At 36.3% G+C, this 14,908-nt stretch overlaps 3 protein-coding genes across 5 annotated transcripts; 1 reads left to right on the top strand and 2 right to left on the bottom strand.

The window, feature by feature from the left end:
• The first annotated feature begins 497 nt into the window (after positions 1-497).
• On the top strand, positions 498-4,027 carry LOC113282199 (amino-acid permease BAT1 homolog). The gene is made up of 8 exons (XM_026531168.1): positions 498-658; positions 763-1,023; positions 2,247-2,265; positions 2,353-2,572; positions 2,685-2,866; positions 2,960-3,249; positions 3,336-3,465; positions 3,557-4,027. Exons 1-8 carry the CDS (start codon positions 522-524, stop codon positions 3,917-3,919), a joined length of 1,602 nt encoding a protein of 533 aa, XP_026386953.1. The 5' UTR covers positions 498-521; the 3' UTR covers positions 3,920-4,027.
• A 51-nt stretch (positions 4,028-4,078) lies between these two features.
• LOC113282198 (amino-acid permease BAT1 homolog) lies at positions 4,079-11,988 on the bottom strand. Of its 3 annotated transcripts, none has more exons than XM_026531165.1 (8): positions 11,768-11,988; positions 11,257-11,517; positions 6,032-6,050; positions 5,665-5,884; positions 5,373-5,554; positions 4,953-5,242; positions 4,706-4,835; positions 4,079-4,599 (listed from the first exon to the last, which is right to left on the bottom strand). In XM_026531165.1, exons 1-8 carry the CDS (start codon positions 11,920-11,922, stop codon positions 4,255-4,257), a joined length of 1,602 nt encoding a protein of 533 aa, XP_026386950.1. In that variant the 5' UTR covers positions 11,923-11,988; the 3' UTR covers positions 4,079-4,254. The 3 variants fall into 3 exon arrangements, with proteins under 3 accessions (XP_026386950.1, XP_026386951.1, XP_026386952.1); XM_026531166.1 differs by lacking the exons at positions 11,257-11,517; positions 11,768-11,988 and adding exons at positions 6,617-6,877; positions 6,982-7,633; XM_026531167.1 differs by lacking the exons at positions 11,257-11,517; positions 11,768-11,988 and adding an exon at positions 6,982-7,108.
• On the bottom strand, positions 7,100-10,555 carry LOC113282200 (amino-acid permease BAT1 homolog). The gene is made up of 3 exons (XM_026531169.1): positions 9,854-10,555; positions 9,473-9,733; positions 7,100-7,206 (listed from the first exon to the last, which is right to left on the bottom strand). Coding segments are annotated over exons 1-3 (405 nt in total). The 5' UTR covers positions 9,997-10,555; the 3' UTR covers positions 7,100-7,205.
• Positions 11,989-14,908: the final 2,920 nt, after the last annotated feature.

Raw genomic sequence — 14,908 nt, 5'->3', positions numbered from 1 at the left:
TGGGACGGATGGTCCCAAGGATGTCATTTCGGATATCAAGTCCAAATGACTTTCCTCTTTTGGCAATGGGTATGTATGCAATGTTTAGCTTATAGTTGTTTGTACTTGCTTCCGAATGAGAATCCTGTACAGAGGTGATTGGTTGCAGATAAGGACTTTCATCACAGAGATTTTGGTAAAGATCATGTCGGTCAGCCATATGTGGATATGATATCTTAATTTAATTATTATCATTTCTGATTCGTTTTGTTGATCCAAGGAAAGACAAATATTTTGTTTAAGTACTGTAGCTCAAGTCATTGGAGTAGGTTTTTTTTGTCACTGATGACACTACCTTCATTTCATCTTTTCCTCCTCGTATCGATTTGATCGTCTCAAGCTCATGACGTTTAAAAGTTTAATTAAACACAAGTGGGGGTCTAATGCTACATGAAAACATGCAATATATTGCAACTATATATTTGTGAACCAAATAAGTACATGGACAGAAAATAAAGTTAAGTAGAGAAAAGAAAAAGAAGATGGTTTTGGAAAATCGCGATCGAGTATTTCCATCTGAAGATCTTGTTGCTCACGATGGGTATCATGTTTCGATAGATACCGGAGAATCACGTTTGCGCCAACTTGGTTACAAGCAAGAACTGAATCGTAGTCTTTCGTAAGTCCACTACGTAAACTACAATGCTTTTCCTTTCGCTGATCCAAATTTTGTGAACTTCTATATAGTTGTTCTAACATATGGTCTGAGAACTAATGGTGCAGGGTGATATCCAACTTCGCGTTTTGTTTTGCGATAATATCAGTGCTTCAAGGAATAACTACACTCTATAGTCAGGGTTTAAACTATGGGGGTCCAATCAGTATGATATATGGATGGCTTATAGCTGGTTTCCTCACAATGTTTGTTGGTTTAAGCATGGCTGAGATTTGCTCTTCTTACCCTACCTCTGGTGGCCTTTATTACTGGAGTGCTATGCTTGCCGGCCCTCAATGGGCTCCTTTTGCTTCTTGGTTGATTTGCTGGTAATTACCCTATGTCTCTCCCAAGCTTAATGAAGAAAGATTTTTTTGGGGCACCATGGTGTTTTTTTTTTTTTTGGACCATTAAGTTTTTTTATAAGAAATTGATCGGTAGTCTTGCAACAATCTACTTTCCAACCCCTTTATGGATAGCTAAACCTAATCTAAAGAAAAGTAAAATGCGAATCTTAATCTGTCATTTTTAATTTTTTCATTTTAAAACAGTGGTTCTAAACAAACCGAGTATCTAAACCACACAAAACCACATTTAAAAAAGCTCTCACCGTTTTTTTTGGTGGGTCCCGGTGGACCCGCCGGAGGACATAGGGGGCCACTTATGGCGGGACCCATTGAAAGTTTGTGAGGAGTGGTTTTGGCGTTGGTTTTTTTCGGCGGTTCAAATAGAATTTTTTTTTTTTCAATTTTTTCGTTGTGTACAACACCAATTATTGCGTTGAGTTAAGCCGGTTTTTTTTTCTCTCAACCCGAAGTTTAGTCTATAAGAAAAAAATGTTGAGTTCAGTCAAGCCAAAGTTTTTTTCCTAATCGAACTTTTCTCTCAAAACCTATATGTTGAGTTCGGTTACGTCGCAACTTTTTTCTCCTAACCGAATTTTTCTCTGAAAACCTACTTGTTCTTCAAATCTTGTAGCCGAACGTGTTTGACTTATGCCACATCAAGCCACAAAATTTCTCATTTTCAAAAAAATTTGGTCAATTCAAGTAACAAAGAACAAAATTTGAACGATACATGAGTAGTTTGAAGGTTCGGATTCAAAGAGATTTGTTTTTTCTTCCAAAACTCTTATTCTCCTTATTCTGCTTCTCTCAATAATTTAATAAGAAAAAACAACTTATTGATTCAATCTTACACTAATCATTAATTAGCTTAACTTAATAATTCAACTAAAAATTACAATTACAGTAACTTAATTAGAAAGAGTAATTTTGATATTAGGATAAATATTTGGATAAGAGGTGCTTCAAATTACTTCTAAATGACCTAGTCAAGAAGAAATCATGGTACCCCTCCGAAATGGACTGGTGCCCAAAAATCGTTCATAATGACCATGGAGGTCAGGCCCAACATGTTTTATGAAGTCGAAATGCTTGCAATGTCATAGCTCTCTACTCATGAAGCACCCAAAGGAAAACAGAATCAACTTCCGTAGTTACTGACTCTTTCATTAATGAAGCTTGATATTTTTTACTCTTTTTTCTTGCAGGTTTAACATGGTTGGTCAGGTAAGCTCAGGAAAAAAAAACAAACTTCATTTTCTTGTTTCTAATCATTTTAACTAGAAGACATAATAATCCACAATTGTTTTGCAGTGGGCTAATACAACAAGCGTGGATTTCTCGCTTGCCCAAGTAATTCAAGTTATAATTCTACTTAGCACAGGAGGAAAGAATGGTGGTGGTTATTTATGTTCCAAGTATGTATTAATATGCATCTATGGAGGAATTTTGTTCATCCATGGTGTCATAAACCTTCTCCCCATCAAATTATTGTCAGTTCTGGGGAAAATTGCAGCTGCATGGAATGTCATTGGTAAGGTTGCTTATTCTCTTCTATAGACTAACACAAGTATGAGCTGAAGCAAAATTCATCGCGTTTTCGTCTTTAGAGTTTATCTGAATTCTTACTGTGGGCATTTTTGTAGGTGTTTTTGTACTTATGATTCTAGTTCCAACTGTTTCTACTAAACGTGCAAGTGTTGAATTTATCTCAAACCACTTCAACACTGATAATGGGGTTGGGATTCATAGCAAACCGTACATATTTGTTCTTGGGCTTCTGATGAGCAATTATACCCCTGCTGGCTATGATGCATCTGTTCATTTGGTAACTTTTGTTAGACAATTTCGAATTCATGTCTGCCTTGTATTCTAATGACTTAAGTGTCTTTTATTTATATATGTTTGGTTGTGTTTCAAGGTAGAGGAAACAAAGAATGCAGATAGAAATGGACCAAAAGGAATAATAAGTGCTATTGTGGTGTCCTTCATTGTTGGATGGGGATATCTACTTGGTATCACTTTTGCAGTCACTGACATTCCACACCTCCTGAACCCTGACAATGATGCTGGTGGTTACGCAGCTGCACAGTTGTTCTATGATGCTTTCAAGAGTAGATATGGAAGTGGAGTTGGTGGTATCATTTGCTTTGGAGTTGCTGGCATTGCTGTATTTTTCTGTGGCATGGGTACAATAACTAACAACTCTAGGTAAAGGACACAACAGCTTTCATTTGCCTTCCATAATGTGCTTTTCTCAGTATTTTGATTTTTCTCCTCTGTTTCACGAATATCAGAATGGTATATGCATTCTCAAGAGATAGCGCAATGCCATATTCATCAGTCTGGCATAAATTGAACAAAAATGAAGTACCTGTTAATGCAGTCTGGCTTTCAGTTTGCATATCATTCTGCATGGCACTAACGGTATGTTTTCTCATTTCTCATGCTACTTCAAATGTGAAATAGTTTCATGTATTTCTAATGACCCTGACTTCCTTTTCTTCAAATTTTCTAGTCACTGCTGAGCTCAGTGGCATTTGAATCTATGGTGTCGATAGCAACGGTCGGGATCAACATTTCTTATGCAATACCAATCTTTTATAGGGTTACAGTAGCACACAAATCGTTTATCCGAGGACCTTTTAACTTGGGATGCTATGGGACGGTTGAAGGTTGGATTGCAGTTCTTTGGGTTGCTACAATTACTGTTCTGTTCTCTTTACCAGTCGCATATCCTATTGCAAGGGATACTTTCAACTACACTCCAGCTGCGATCGGTGGTCTAATTGTCTTTGTTGTTTCTTGGTGGATATTAGATGCTAGGTATTGGTTCAAAGGTCCTATAACCAACATAGATACTACTACAAGAACTAATTGATGTCAAATTTGGTTTTTCTTTGTCGGACTTGAATAATTTGAAAATGTAAATGTCTGACTTCAATAATTTGATCAATATTCACTACAAGAATGCTACTTGTTTGCTGCATATCCTGAGGCAGAACACTTGAATGCTTAGGCCGCTGCGTGAGTTTGGCATGTTAAACTAGCATTTCAGCCATCAAACATGCATTAGATTTTTGACAGCCGTTGCGTGAGTTTTACATTCGTAGAAACTTCTAAAAAAAAACTGAAATTTGAATATAATAATTCCGTGATCCGAGGGTTTTCAAGAATGGGTGAAAAGAAATAAAAACTAATAATTTATACAATTTTCTAAATAATATTGGTTACAGGACCTCTGAACCAGTGCCTTGCACTCAATATCCACCAGGAAACGATCACGATAAGAAGACCGCCAACGGCAACTGGAGTATAATTTAGAGTGTCTGTTGTAATTGGATATGCAACAGGTAGAGAGAAGAGTATTGTAATGATCGCCACCCAAATGACTGCAACCCATCCCACAAACATTCCATAGCGGCCTAAGTTGAAAGGTCCAGGAACAAATCTCTTTCGAGCTAATGTCACTCTGAAGAAGATGGGTAGTGCATATGCAATATAAAGTCCAATAGTTGCTATCGACACCATCGCTTGAAATGCTACCAGACTTCCCAAAGACTGCAATTGACACATAAAATAGATACATTAGCATTTGTGAAGTTGAACAATTAAACGTATGAATTGGGAAATGAAAAAGCAAAAAGGTCACGAGGTTTTTACGAACCGTTAATGCCATGCAGAACGATATGCAAACAGAGAGCCAAACTGCATTTATTGGAACTTCATGCTTATTCACTTTATGCCACACGGATGAATATGGCATTGCCCCGTCTCTTGAGAATGCATATACCATCCTGAGTCAAAACAAACAGATAAAAAAATTGTTAAGTTGATGATTCAGAGTGGAAGATACCGAGAGCGCAGGAGATAAAGATGCGTTTAAGGAGATGAAGAATGATAGTATATCTCACCTGGAGTTACTTGTCACAGAACTCATTCCGCAGAAAAATATGGCAACAGCAACTACTCCCAAACAAATAATTCCCCCAACACCACTTCCAAATCTACTTTTGAAAGCTTCATAAAACACTTGGGCAACGGCATAACCACCAGCATCATTGTTGGTGTCCAGAAGATGAGGGATGTTGGTGACTGCAAACGTGATACCAAGTAGATATCCCCATCCTACAATGACGGATATGCCAATTGCACTTATAATTCCTTTTGGTCCATTTGTATCTGCATTCTTGGTTTCCTCTGTCTTGAAACGGAAGTTTCAAAGATCAGCAAGTTAGGCTAAAACAGTACTAGCTCCACCGACTGACAACAAAATTTCCAGTTCTGATAGTAAAGAGATACTATAATAAGCAAATTATGAAAACTGAACTTACCATATGGGCTGACGCATCATACCCGCTAAGGGTGTACTGGCTCATTAAGAGTCCAAGAACAAATATGTAAGGTTTACTTTTAATTCCATCATCATTATCTGTGTTGAAGTGAGTGAAGACAAATTCGGCACTGACAGTATGAGTGGCAACAGTAGGAATGACAATCATTAGGACGAAAACCCCTGCAAAAAATGTCAACCCAGATTAATCACAGATTTAACTGAAGGCCGAAGGCTACATCTTATATGGAAATAAAATGCAAGGAGGAAGAGCACAAGAAAAGTTATCTTACCAACAAGATTCCATAAAGCAGCAAACTGTCCAAAGATGGATAGATATGAAACAGGAAGACAATTTAAGACAGCATGAGTGAACAAAATCCCTCCATGAAGAGCAATAACTACATATTTAGAAGCTTGGTATCCACCACCGTTCACTCCACCAGTGCTTAGCAGAATCATAACTTGGATTAGCTGTGCAAGTGAGAAGTCGACGCTAGTCGTAACAGCCCACTGCAAATATGGAAAAACTTCTTAATTGGTTAGAGCCTCAAAAAGATCTTGTAATATCTTAATAAAATGATTTGCAGGATTGGCCTAGCCTTATGATAGATATTTTGAGGTTTTGAACTTTAGACAGTAGGGGATTGTCAAAATTACCTGTCCAACAATGTTGAACCTGCACCAAAAAAAAAAAAAAAAAAAAGAAAAAGAACTCAACAATTAGTATCACAAGAATTTGCATGCACAAAGATCGGGTTTGTATTCACTGTATTGGCTAAATACCTCAAAGAGATGAAAATGAACTTTGTTTAAAGAACTCAGGTAGTGCATATAGTCTACAAATGCATTTGCTACTTAATAGTATCTCATTGTTAAAGTGATCAAACAGACAAGGAAGATAAATTAAGGTGATGGCACAAATTAGCTGCATTTCATTGAGTAAACCATCCACATTTTAGACTTATGAGAAATATCTCCTTTCTAAAGAAGAAACTCGATCTAACCTTAACATACAAAAGGTTATTTTAAGATAATACGGAGAACATCATAAGTTCCTTAAGAAACTTATGTTCACATGCACACCCAACAAAAGAAAGGTGGGTTGTTTTTCGTATTTCGTCTTATCAAAATTACGACGAGAAATTGCAACAAAAAGACATTTGGAGCATCATAAAAGAACTCTAGACCAATTCGAACACTCAAATCCATAACTGAGACTCATTAAGTTGTAGAACTGATTACCATCCAGTTAACCAAGAAGCAAAAGGTGCCCAATGAGGACCAGCAAGCTTAGCACTCCAGTAGTAAAGACCACCAGAGGTTGGGAAAGCTGAGCAAATCTCACTCATGGATAAACCAACAAACATTGTCCAACAACAAGCAAACAACCATCCATATACTATACTAATTGTACCTCCAAATCTTAGTCCAGTTGAATACAGGGTAGTTAATCCTGTAAGCACTGATATAATCGAAAACGAAAATGCAAAGTTGGATAGTACCCTGCAAACCCCACAAACAATTCATAACTATGCAAATCAAAACTAACAAAAAAAAAAATGAATGATACTCACTCAAAGGGTATAGATAGGGTTATAGTTATTTACGATAGATCCCGCTTTAACTCTTGTTTGTAACCAAGCTGTTGTAGACGTGATTGCCCTGAATCCAACTCAATTCCATCCTCGTATACCATTTCTGCTTCTCAGAACAGAATTCTAATCTGGGTTTGATCTTAAAATAGGTGCAATTGTGTCACTCCTAATGCCCAGTGTCATTTTTTGCGCCACCAAACTCATAAGTGAGAATCTTTTGATTTTCTAATTTTTCGTCTGATTTTCCACACACAGTAAAGACATGAATCAATATTTTTTTCATTCATCTATATTGAGTGAAGAAATGACTGACATCTAACTGAGTATTGTTAAAGATACTTTTTGTGGTAAGAAAATATGAAGATAATATTTTCCGTTAACTACGTGCCTAATCAGCATTTATTATTCGAACGGTATGGGCCGAATGGCCCTGTCGGCATGTCCGAATTAGATAAGTTATCCGCCTGAACCGGTAAATACTGTTGTGTTGTGCTGCAACTTGCCTCGCTATGTCTTGGATACTATACGTCTTATAAGGAAATCTACAGCGTAATGGCGCATTATCTTTTCCAGTTCCCAGTGGGTGAATATACTATTGGGTTTTTATGAAAATGACTTGTCAAAACCTAATTTGAGGTAATGATTGTGTCCACAATGTGATATGGGACATGTCTCAGTGAGTGGATTCGGGCACACAACACAACATTGACATGCGAGGATTTGAGTTAGGAAGAATTATCTCTCTCTGAGAGATGCTGGACCAAGAGAATCCAACGGTGAGTACCTTGCGTTTTTAGTATTGGGATCGGTAAAAAACCAATCCCAATACTAAAAACGCAAGGTACTGGCCACCATGTGCCTAGGCGGTTTATATATAAGATCATTTTGGGTACTTTAGCATTTTTCTTTTCAGAGAATATGTTTAGACTTTTTAAATCAAAAAAACCTTATACAGAATCTACACAAGCACCCAAATAAAAACTCTGCCAAAATTACAATCTCCATCTGGAGGAATAATGAATCCTAAAATTATATAAATGCCAATGGCGGCACAGACAAGTCCTTTTAATAGAATTTGTATCTGTAAAAGATGTCCATGCATTTGTGTAAAATTATGTTATCGTGAGAAAAAAATATGATCTGCAAATGAATCAAATCTAGAGATTGCCTTTAGATGATGGACATTCTAGCAGGTCCATCTGTCCATAGACGATAGAATTTGTCCAAAATTTTAAGGATTAATCGGATATTTGTGCATTTAATTTTGGGCACTCCATTAAAAAGTGTTAGTCTGACATTTTCATTTGATTGGTTAAGTAGTTAACGACCGATCCAACTATGACGCTTGTTATCTCGTTAAATAACTCTCAATATTAAATTAAAAAATGAGGTTGAATTGTCACGTGAACACTCGTTAGAGAATGTGCACAAAATCAGAATCTATGTTTACGGGGAACCTACTATTTATAACACAAAATTGGTTAAAAAGACCAAAATCAACAATTCCTGCGTGAAAAAGACTTATACATTTTGATACTGTTTAAATGGACAAAAATTAAAAAGATATTGTTCAAATGGACAAAAATATAAAAATAGCCAGGATGTAACCAGATTCATCCTACCCATTTTCAAATATTTTTTCTTATTTTTAATTTATATCAGGATGCATCCAGTTTCATCCTTGCTATTTTTTAAGTTTAAGCCGCGATGAATCCAGTTTCATCCTTGCTATTTTTTTTGTGTCCATTTCACCCATACTAATTTTTACTCGTCCATTTGAACCATGTTTTAAAATTTTTTGGACAAATGACCCATTTTCCGTATTTATAACCAAGCAAGAGGCCCAATCCAATTTTGTGCAGACTCTTTAACTAGTGTTCACGTGACATTTCAATCTCATCTTTTAATTCATTTTTAAGAGTCATATGTATGTAAGACGAAATTTTAAACACGCGTAATAATGAAACCAATCGTTAACTACTTAACCAATCAAATGAAAATGTCAAATTAACACTTTTTAATATAGGAGGCAGAAAAATAAACTTACTCTCCTGGGGCCTAAGCGATGTTACTATTTTCTATTTCAGACAGATAACGAAAGTGGACGGTGAAAACTGCTGGAGGGAAGCAAAATTATATACCCAAAATAAAAACATCACTAGAACCTACACTCCATTAATATGGTACCCGCAGGTTCCCCATGAAAAGTTAACACAGATTAATGTTTCCGGGGAGTTCTCTGAGATCCTAACTTTGTTTTCTCTAACCTGAAAACTGATGTTCTCTGGTTTAGAGAATCAATTTTTAGAGGTGAGAAGGCTCACATGCTATGGCATTTCCAAGAGCACTCTTTATTTTTTAAAAGAAAAAAAATCATCACTAGTGAATTTCAAATTTTTAAAGAGTTTTGTTTCTGGCAAAAAAGTTCTATAAACAGGTACAAATTACAAACTTGGCAGAACAGAGGACAGAAAAAAAAAAGTAAATAGTAGAATAAACTTACCAGCCTGTCAACCAAGAAGCAAATGGTGCCCAACTAGGGCCAGAAAGTTTAGCACTCCAGTAGTAAAGACCACCAGAGGTAGGGTAAGCTGAACAAATTTCAGCCATTGAAGACCCTACAAACATTGTCAAACTACCAGCAAATACCCATCCATATACCATACCAGTTGGACCTCCAAATTTCAGCCCCGTATTGTATAAGGTAGTTATCCCTGTTAACACCGATATTATCGCAAACGAAAATGCAAAGTTGGAAAGAACTCTGCAATTTGATCATATTCCAAAAAGACATGCAAACAAAACCTCTATAAGCACCTCTAAGCAGCCAAAGAAAACAGAAATGAAAATTGCTACGGGTAGTGGATGAGTTTAGTCTAATTACGAGAGATTGCGCTTAAGTTCTTGTTTATAACCAAGCTCTTGCAGACGGGTTTGCCCTGAATCTAATGGAGTGTGAACTCCATTGATGGTATCAATATCAGCTTGCAAAGGAAGTAACCCGCCATCCCCTTGCTTCCAGACCATCTTCTCCTGTGATCTTCCCTCTCTTTCTCTCCGATTGAGTTCAAAGCCAAACTAATGACTTAGGTAATCTAAGAGAGGCGAAAATCTTAATGTCTATGCTGTGCATACCCAAAAGTCTTTGGTTACTAGCTATCTATATATCTCTATCAGGATTCAAAGATTCTTGGAGTTATTTCTTCTACAACTAAATCACGTCACCAAGATTCAATTTCACCAACCAACTCAATAATCAAAGACTAGTCAAACATAGATAGCTTTACTCAATCCTTTGATTTATGTTATATATTAATGACACCGGCCATTAAAATATATCGCATACTGAGGATAGTTGTCCAGGCACTTGGAAACGACGTGAATGTCCACATGATGCACATGTGAAATATTTCTCCATATCTTGCAAGGCTGGAAGATTCGGACTATAAACGAGGCGATTATTTTAAGAGAAGTAGTTAACAACTAAACATTTTTAAATTAGCATTGGTTGTTTAAAACCCAATATTAATACACTCACATGTGACATGCCTAGTACTTCTAAATTAAAACATCTAAAATGATTGGTATCCCGTGAGTTTAATCTCGCGGGTTGATACCGACTGAGAGAAACGGTGGGGTATCAACCTGTCCCAATAGGCTATCCCTGCTTATTCTCGTGGACGGATTGAGATTTCACATTTCTGTCTCAATTGGTATAACCCGCGGGATTCAACGCAACGGGATTCCTAGCAGTTCCGCTAAAAAATAAGATTCCAAAGGGAGTTTTAGACTCTTAAAACCATTTACATTCTAATCCAGTAAATATATTTTCCTCCTATCACAATCAAATGTTATAAATCAAGTGGGTGGAACCGGATCCTGGGTGACTTCTCTTGTTCAAAATTTTTTTACGTCAATCACTGAAACCTAAATTTTTTAGGGTTAAAAAACTTTGATCAAGAGTTCTAAATAGACTGAGAAAATGTATACCATAAAAACCGACAAACACATATTTAATTGGCGAATACCACCAGGCCTCCTTAGACTTGTAAGGAATCACCTTGTTGTGTCTGTCGACTTTTATGGAGCTCATCTTTTCATTCCATAAAATACTAATACTAATGAACTTTTATTTAAACAGATTCGACCACAAATTTTGAAGGGTCAAACAAACATATCCGCTGAAGTGAAGTGTGTAACCCACCATGTGTTCACATCGAATTAAAGAAATAACAGCAATTCCCCAAAATGCAGGGCAAGTAGATAAAGAGGGACCAGAAAACTTACCACCCAGTGAGCCAAGATGCAAAAGGACCCCAGTCACTTCCGCAAAGTTTTGCAGCCCAAAAATAGAGTCCACCGGAGGTAGGATAAGCTGAACAAATCTCGGCCATGGAAAAACCAACTATCAATGTGAAAAATCCTGCTATTGGCCATCCATATATTATTGTCAAGGGACCTCCAAACGTCAAACCAGTGTTATACGTTGTTGTCAATCCAGTTATGACTGATACGATTGAGAACGTCACAGCAAAGTTTGATAACGCACTGCATATATCATATCGCCGATCAATAACTCTATGAACATGAATGAAATCCAAATAGACAAAAGGAGTGGAAATTCTAAAATGGTATATCTATTTTTGGGAAAATTGTGAGTTGTGAAAATCAAGATTTTAGCAATTTAATCTCACAACAATCTGAAAACTGACCTTAAAATGGAAATATGAAGCTCAAAATGTTATGAAGCAAAATGAAAAATCAAACTAGAGATTGAAGAAAGGAAAGTTACACTTACGAGAGTGTTCGGCTGAGTTCTTGTTTATAACCGAGCTGATTCAATCGAGAATTATCAGCTTTAACAGCAGCTTCATTATCATCATCATCATGAGTATGTAATGCGAGATAAGGAGCTTCTTCTTCAGAAACCTTAGAACTCTCCCTCATTCTCATTTTTTGATCTCCACGAAGTTCTTCAGCGAAGTGCTACTATGGAGGAATAAATGAAACTTTTATTTCAGAGATACTACAACCACCACAACTACCAGCTATATATAGTTGAAATTTTTACAATAGGAGAAATTAGATGGACGGAAGATGCTTACGGAGTAAATCCTAATTTGGTTGCAAACAGAATTTGATTTCGGTGTACATCAGCTTATGTAATTTTTTTTGTTAAAAGTAGTAAAAAAGTGTTTACTGAAACTAGTAACTTTGGTGGTCAACGTTTTAGTGAACCGTGAAGTTGTGATTTCCCATGTGTATTGAATCTGACAGCGGAACAAACAAAACTTGTGATATCAGAGGGCTTGGTGGGGCTGAGGAATCAAAAAGAAAAGAAATTAGAGTAAATTCAACAAAATCTTTTGGAGAGTTGAAGCAGGATCTTGTTGTTATCATTTGTTTAAGAAACCAAATCCAATGCAATCTGGGATCCCAGATGTACAAGTCCTGGAATCAAAGAGTAAAAGAGGAAATAATACAAGCTACAAATGAACCCGACACTGCTACGTACCCCCACTCGTACCCCACCATTCTCCCCCGCGATGTGGCATTTTTTCATTGGTGCTGGAGCAAGCAGGGGTCCATTGGTGTTGGATGAGCCACTAATGCGATGACACGTCGCGGGGCAAAGTTTGGGGGCAAAAAAGCGGGGTATAAAACATTTTCGAAATGAACCAATGGAGGCAGAGCTACGTCTGCTAACCCTCTATGTTTAATTATTTTTTGGAAGTTATTTTTTATTTTGGTAATAATCAAATAAAGAGAATAGATTGTACGTATGCATACGGATCTAATTTGAGCAAAACACCTAAAGAAAATAAAGCTAGAACTAAAGATTAAAAATCTCAAAACACACATGAAAGATACATTTTGTCGTATATTAATAACAAAATACAACTTATAAGCCAAAGGAAGAACACTACTTACTATCAAGTAGAAGACTCGTCGACAATCCCAATAGTTAAACCATCATGATTTTTCACAAAATTGTTAAACATGTCTTGACTATCTATTTTCAAAAGGAAGTCTAAACTCCATAGAGAACCAAGATCCATAAGTTTAATTGCTAATATTTTATTAGGAGCTCTAGATTTTGGGATAGTTTTCTTTTGTGTATTTAAAGTATCATTAGGAAACATACCCGTTATTTTAGCTTTTAACCTTAATATTTTACGTGTACCTAGAATTGGCTTCGACGAGATCGTCTTTAACATGAAATGACCACCTCTTCATCCACTTATTCAAAAGCATGTTAGACTTCAAAGCCAGGGCAAAAGGATGGGTCAGTAGATGAGGTGCTTGCCCCTTCCATTATTGGCTGAACATTTACATCCATCTAATACCTTCTTGAATCTCCTCAATCGAAAGAGCTTCTTTGTTTTTTCTAGATCTTTTTTCTTCTTCTTCTTCTTTTTAATAATCTCAATAAGAGTCGTGGTAGCCTCAATATCTTTAGGCATTTTAATACTTCCCTTATTGTATGCAGACTTTGCACTAACCATTTTTTTCGGGATTTTCACTCGCTTTCTTAGGTTGTGTTTGATAACATGGAAAGGAAACAATTCCATGAAGAATGTTTTCTATGGAATCAGTATCCTCGGGGAGGCAAGGAAAGACTTTTCATGAAATTCCATGGAATTAAGTTTAAAACATACTTCAGATCACGTTTTTTTTTGTAAATGGGGTCATAGTTCTATGGAAATGAATTTGTAATCAACAACGAAAAATACATTATTTCCAATGGAAAGATAGCTAATTCACTGGAATTATGCATCCCCTGTCCTTCAAGAATAAAGTCTTCCATTTTTCAGCCCTAAGTTTTTAAAAGAAGCCCCATATAAAAAACCCTTACCTGTAGCAGCATCAAAGTCCAATTTGTTAGAGCATTGCTCGGTCGAACTCGCTAGTTTTTCCATCTCAAGCTTGTTGTCAATGTTAGATGCACAAAACTATATCTTGATTTTTAATCTACTAAAGCCAAGTCTCGGACTAGGTTTAGAGGTAGGTAATTGAGTATCAGATATCATCGAATAACCCTTGAAGATTGAAGATTGAAGATCAAGCGAAGACATTTGGAGAATTTCATCTACAAGAGGTATATGAAGACCGAACCATTTTATTTACTTACATGAATCACCGTTCTATCTATTTGAGACTATGTCATATGACTTTTAGTGGATTTAATATTAAAAAGAATAAATTTTGAGTCAATCTTGTCTTGTTAAACATCTCAAAATATGATTCAAGCAACGGATATTAGTAGGTGCTTAACAATCTTAGTTCGAAGAAATTTATTGTTTAAGAACTATGTTTTTGTCATATGGATCATTTGAAAATTGCCCAAGCAATGATATTTTATATCCTTGGCATTTGGGAATATCAAAAGCGAGTTTCAAGAACTTACTGAAATCTGGACTTAGGGTAGGTACACGTACCTAGTATGCATACCATAGATATCCGAGGTTCCGATATATATGTAGGTACACGTACCTAGTACGCGTACCTTAAAGGTTATGGATTCATGAATAAGTGTACCCGTACCTAGTACGCGTACTGTAAAGGATCTGAGTTCGTGAAAAACCAAATGGTATCCATACCTAGTATGCGTACTGTCGACCCCTGAATTCACGAACTGGTCATAGGTACGGATACCGTTTTGCATATCTACCCAGTATAAATCTTGCAGGTGCTTATAAATTATTTTCGCAAATATGTTTAGTATTGCTATGACACTCAAAAGCACCTCTAAGATATCACTGATCACTAAAACAATTTTTCTTGTGCATCATGATTCTAATCTTAAGTTTTTAAATGAACATGATATTGCTTATAAGTTTGAAAAACATATTTTCCAAGAATTATCATCATACACGGTTCTGGTACCCGGTCCATAGTGTATATTCTTCTATGTGATTTCAAAATATATTTCTTATAT

Source organism: Papaver somniferum, chromosome 5 (assembly GCF_003573695.1).
Source record: "Papaver somniferum cultivar HN1 chromosome 5, ASM357369v1, whole genome shotgun sequence".
Classification (NCBI taxonomy): domain Eukaryota; kingdom Viridiplantae; phylum Streptophyta; class Magnoliopsida; order Ranunculales; family Papaveraceae; genus Papaver; species Papaver somniferum.
The sequence above is the reverse complement of the archived record's forward strand: the minus strand, read 5'-3'. Positions and strand labels throughout refer to the sequence as shown.

What these genes read in the sequence shown, in the direction of transcription:
- LOC113282199 (XM_026531168.1), top strand. Translation starts at nt 522, where the DNA reads ATGGTTTTGGAAAATCGCGATCGAGTATTTCCATCTGAAGATCTTGTT. An exon ending in GAACTGAATCGTAGTCTTTC is followed by an intron (nt 659 to 762) that starts GTAAGTCCACTA and finishes CTAATGGTGCAG; the next exon opens with GGTGATATCCAACTTCGCGT. An exon ending in CATTCTGCATGGCACTAACG is followed by an intron (nt 3,466 to 3,556) that starts GTATGTTTTCTC and finishes CAAATTTTCTAG; the next exon opens with TCACTGCTGAGCTCAGTGGC.
- LOC113282200 (XM_026531169.1), bottom strand. Translation starts at nt 9,996, where the DNA reads ATGGTCTGGAAGCAAGGGGATGGCGGGTTACTTCCTTTGCAAGCTGAT. An exon ending in GAACTTAAGCGCAATCTCTC is followed by an intron (nt 9,734 to 9,853) that starts GTAATTAGACTA and finishes ATCAAATTGCAG; the next exon opens with AGTTCTTTCCAACTTTGCAT.
- LOC113282198 (XM_026531165.1), bottom strand. Translation starts at nt 11,922, where the DNA reads ATGAGAATGAGGGAGAGTTCTAAGGTTTCTGAAGAAGAAGCTCCTTAT. An exon ending in ATGATGCGTCAGCCCATATG is followed by an intron (nt 5,243 to 5,372) that starts GTAAGTTCAGTT and finishes TTCCGTTTCAAG; the next exon opens with ACAGAGGAAACCAAGAATGC. An exon ending in CGTTCTGCATGGCATTAACG is followed by an intron (nt 4,600 to 4,705) that starts GTTCGTAAAAAC and finishes TGTCAATTGCAG; the next exon opens with TCTTTGGGAAGTCTGGTAGC.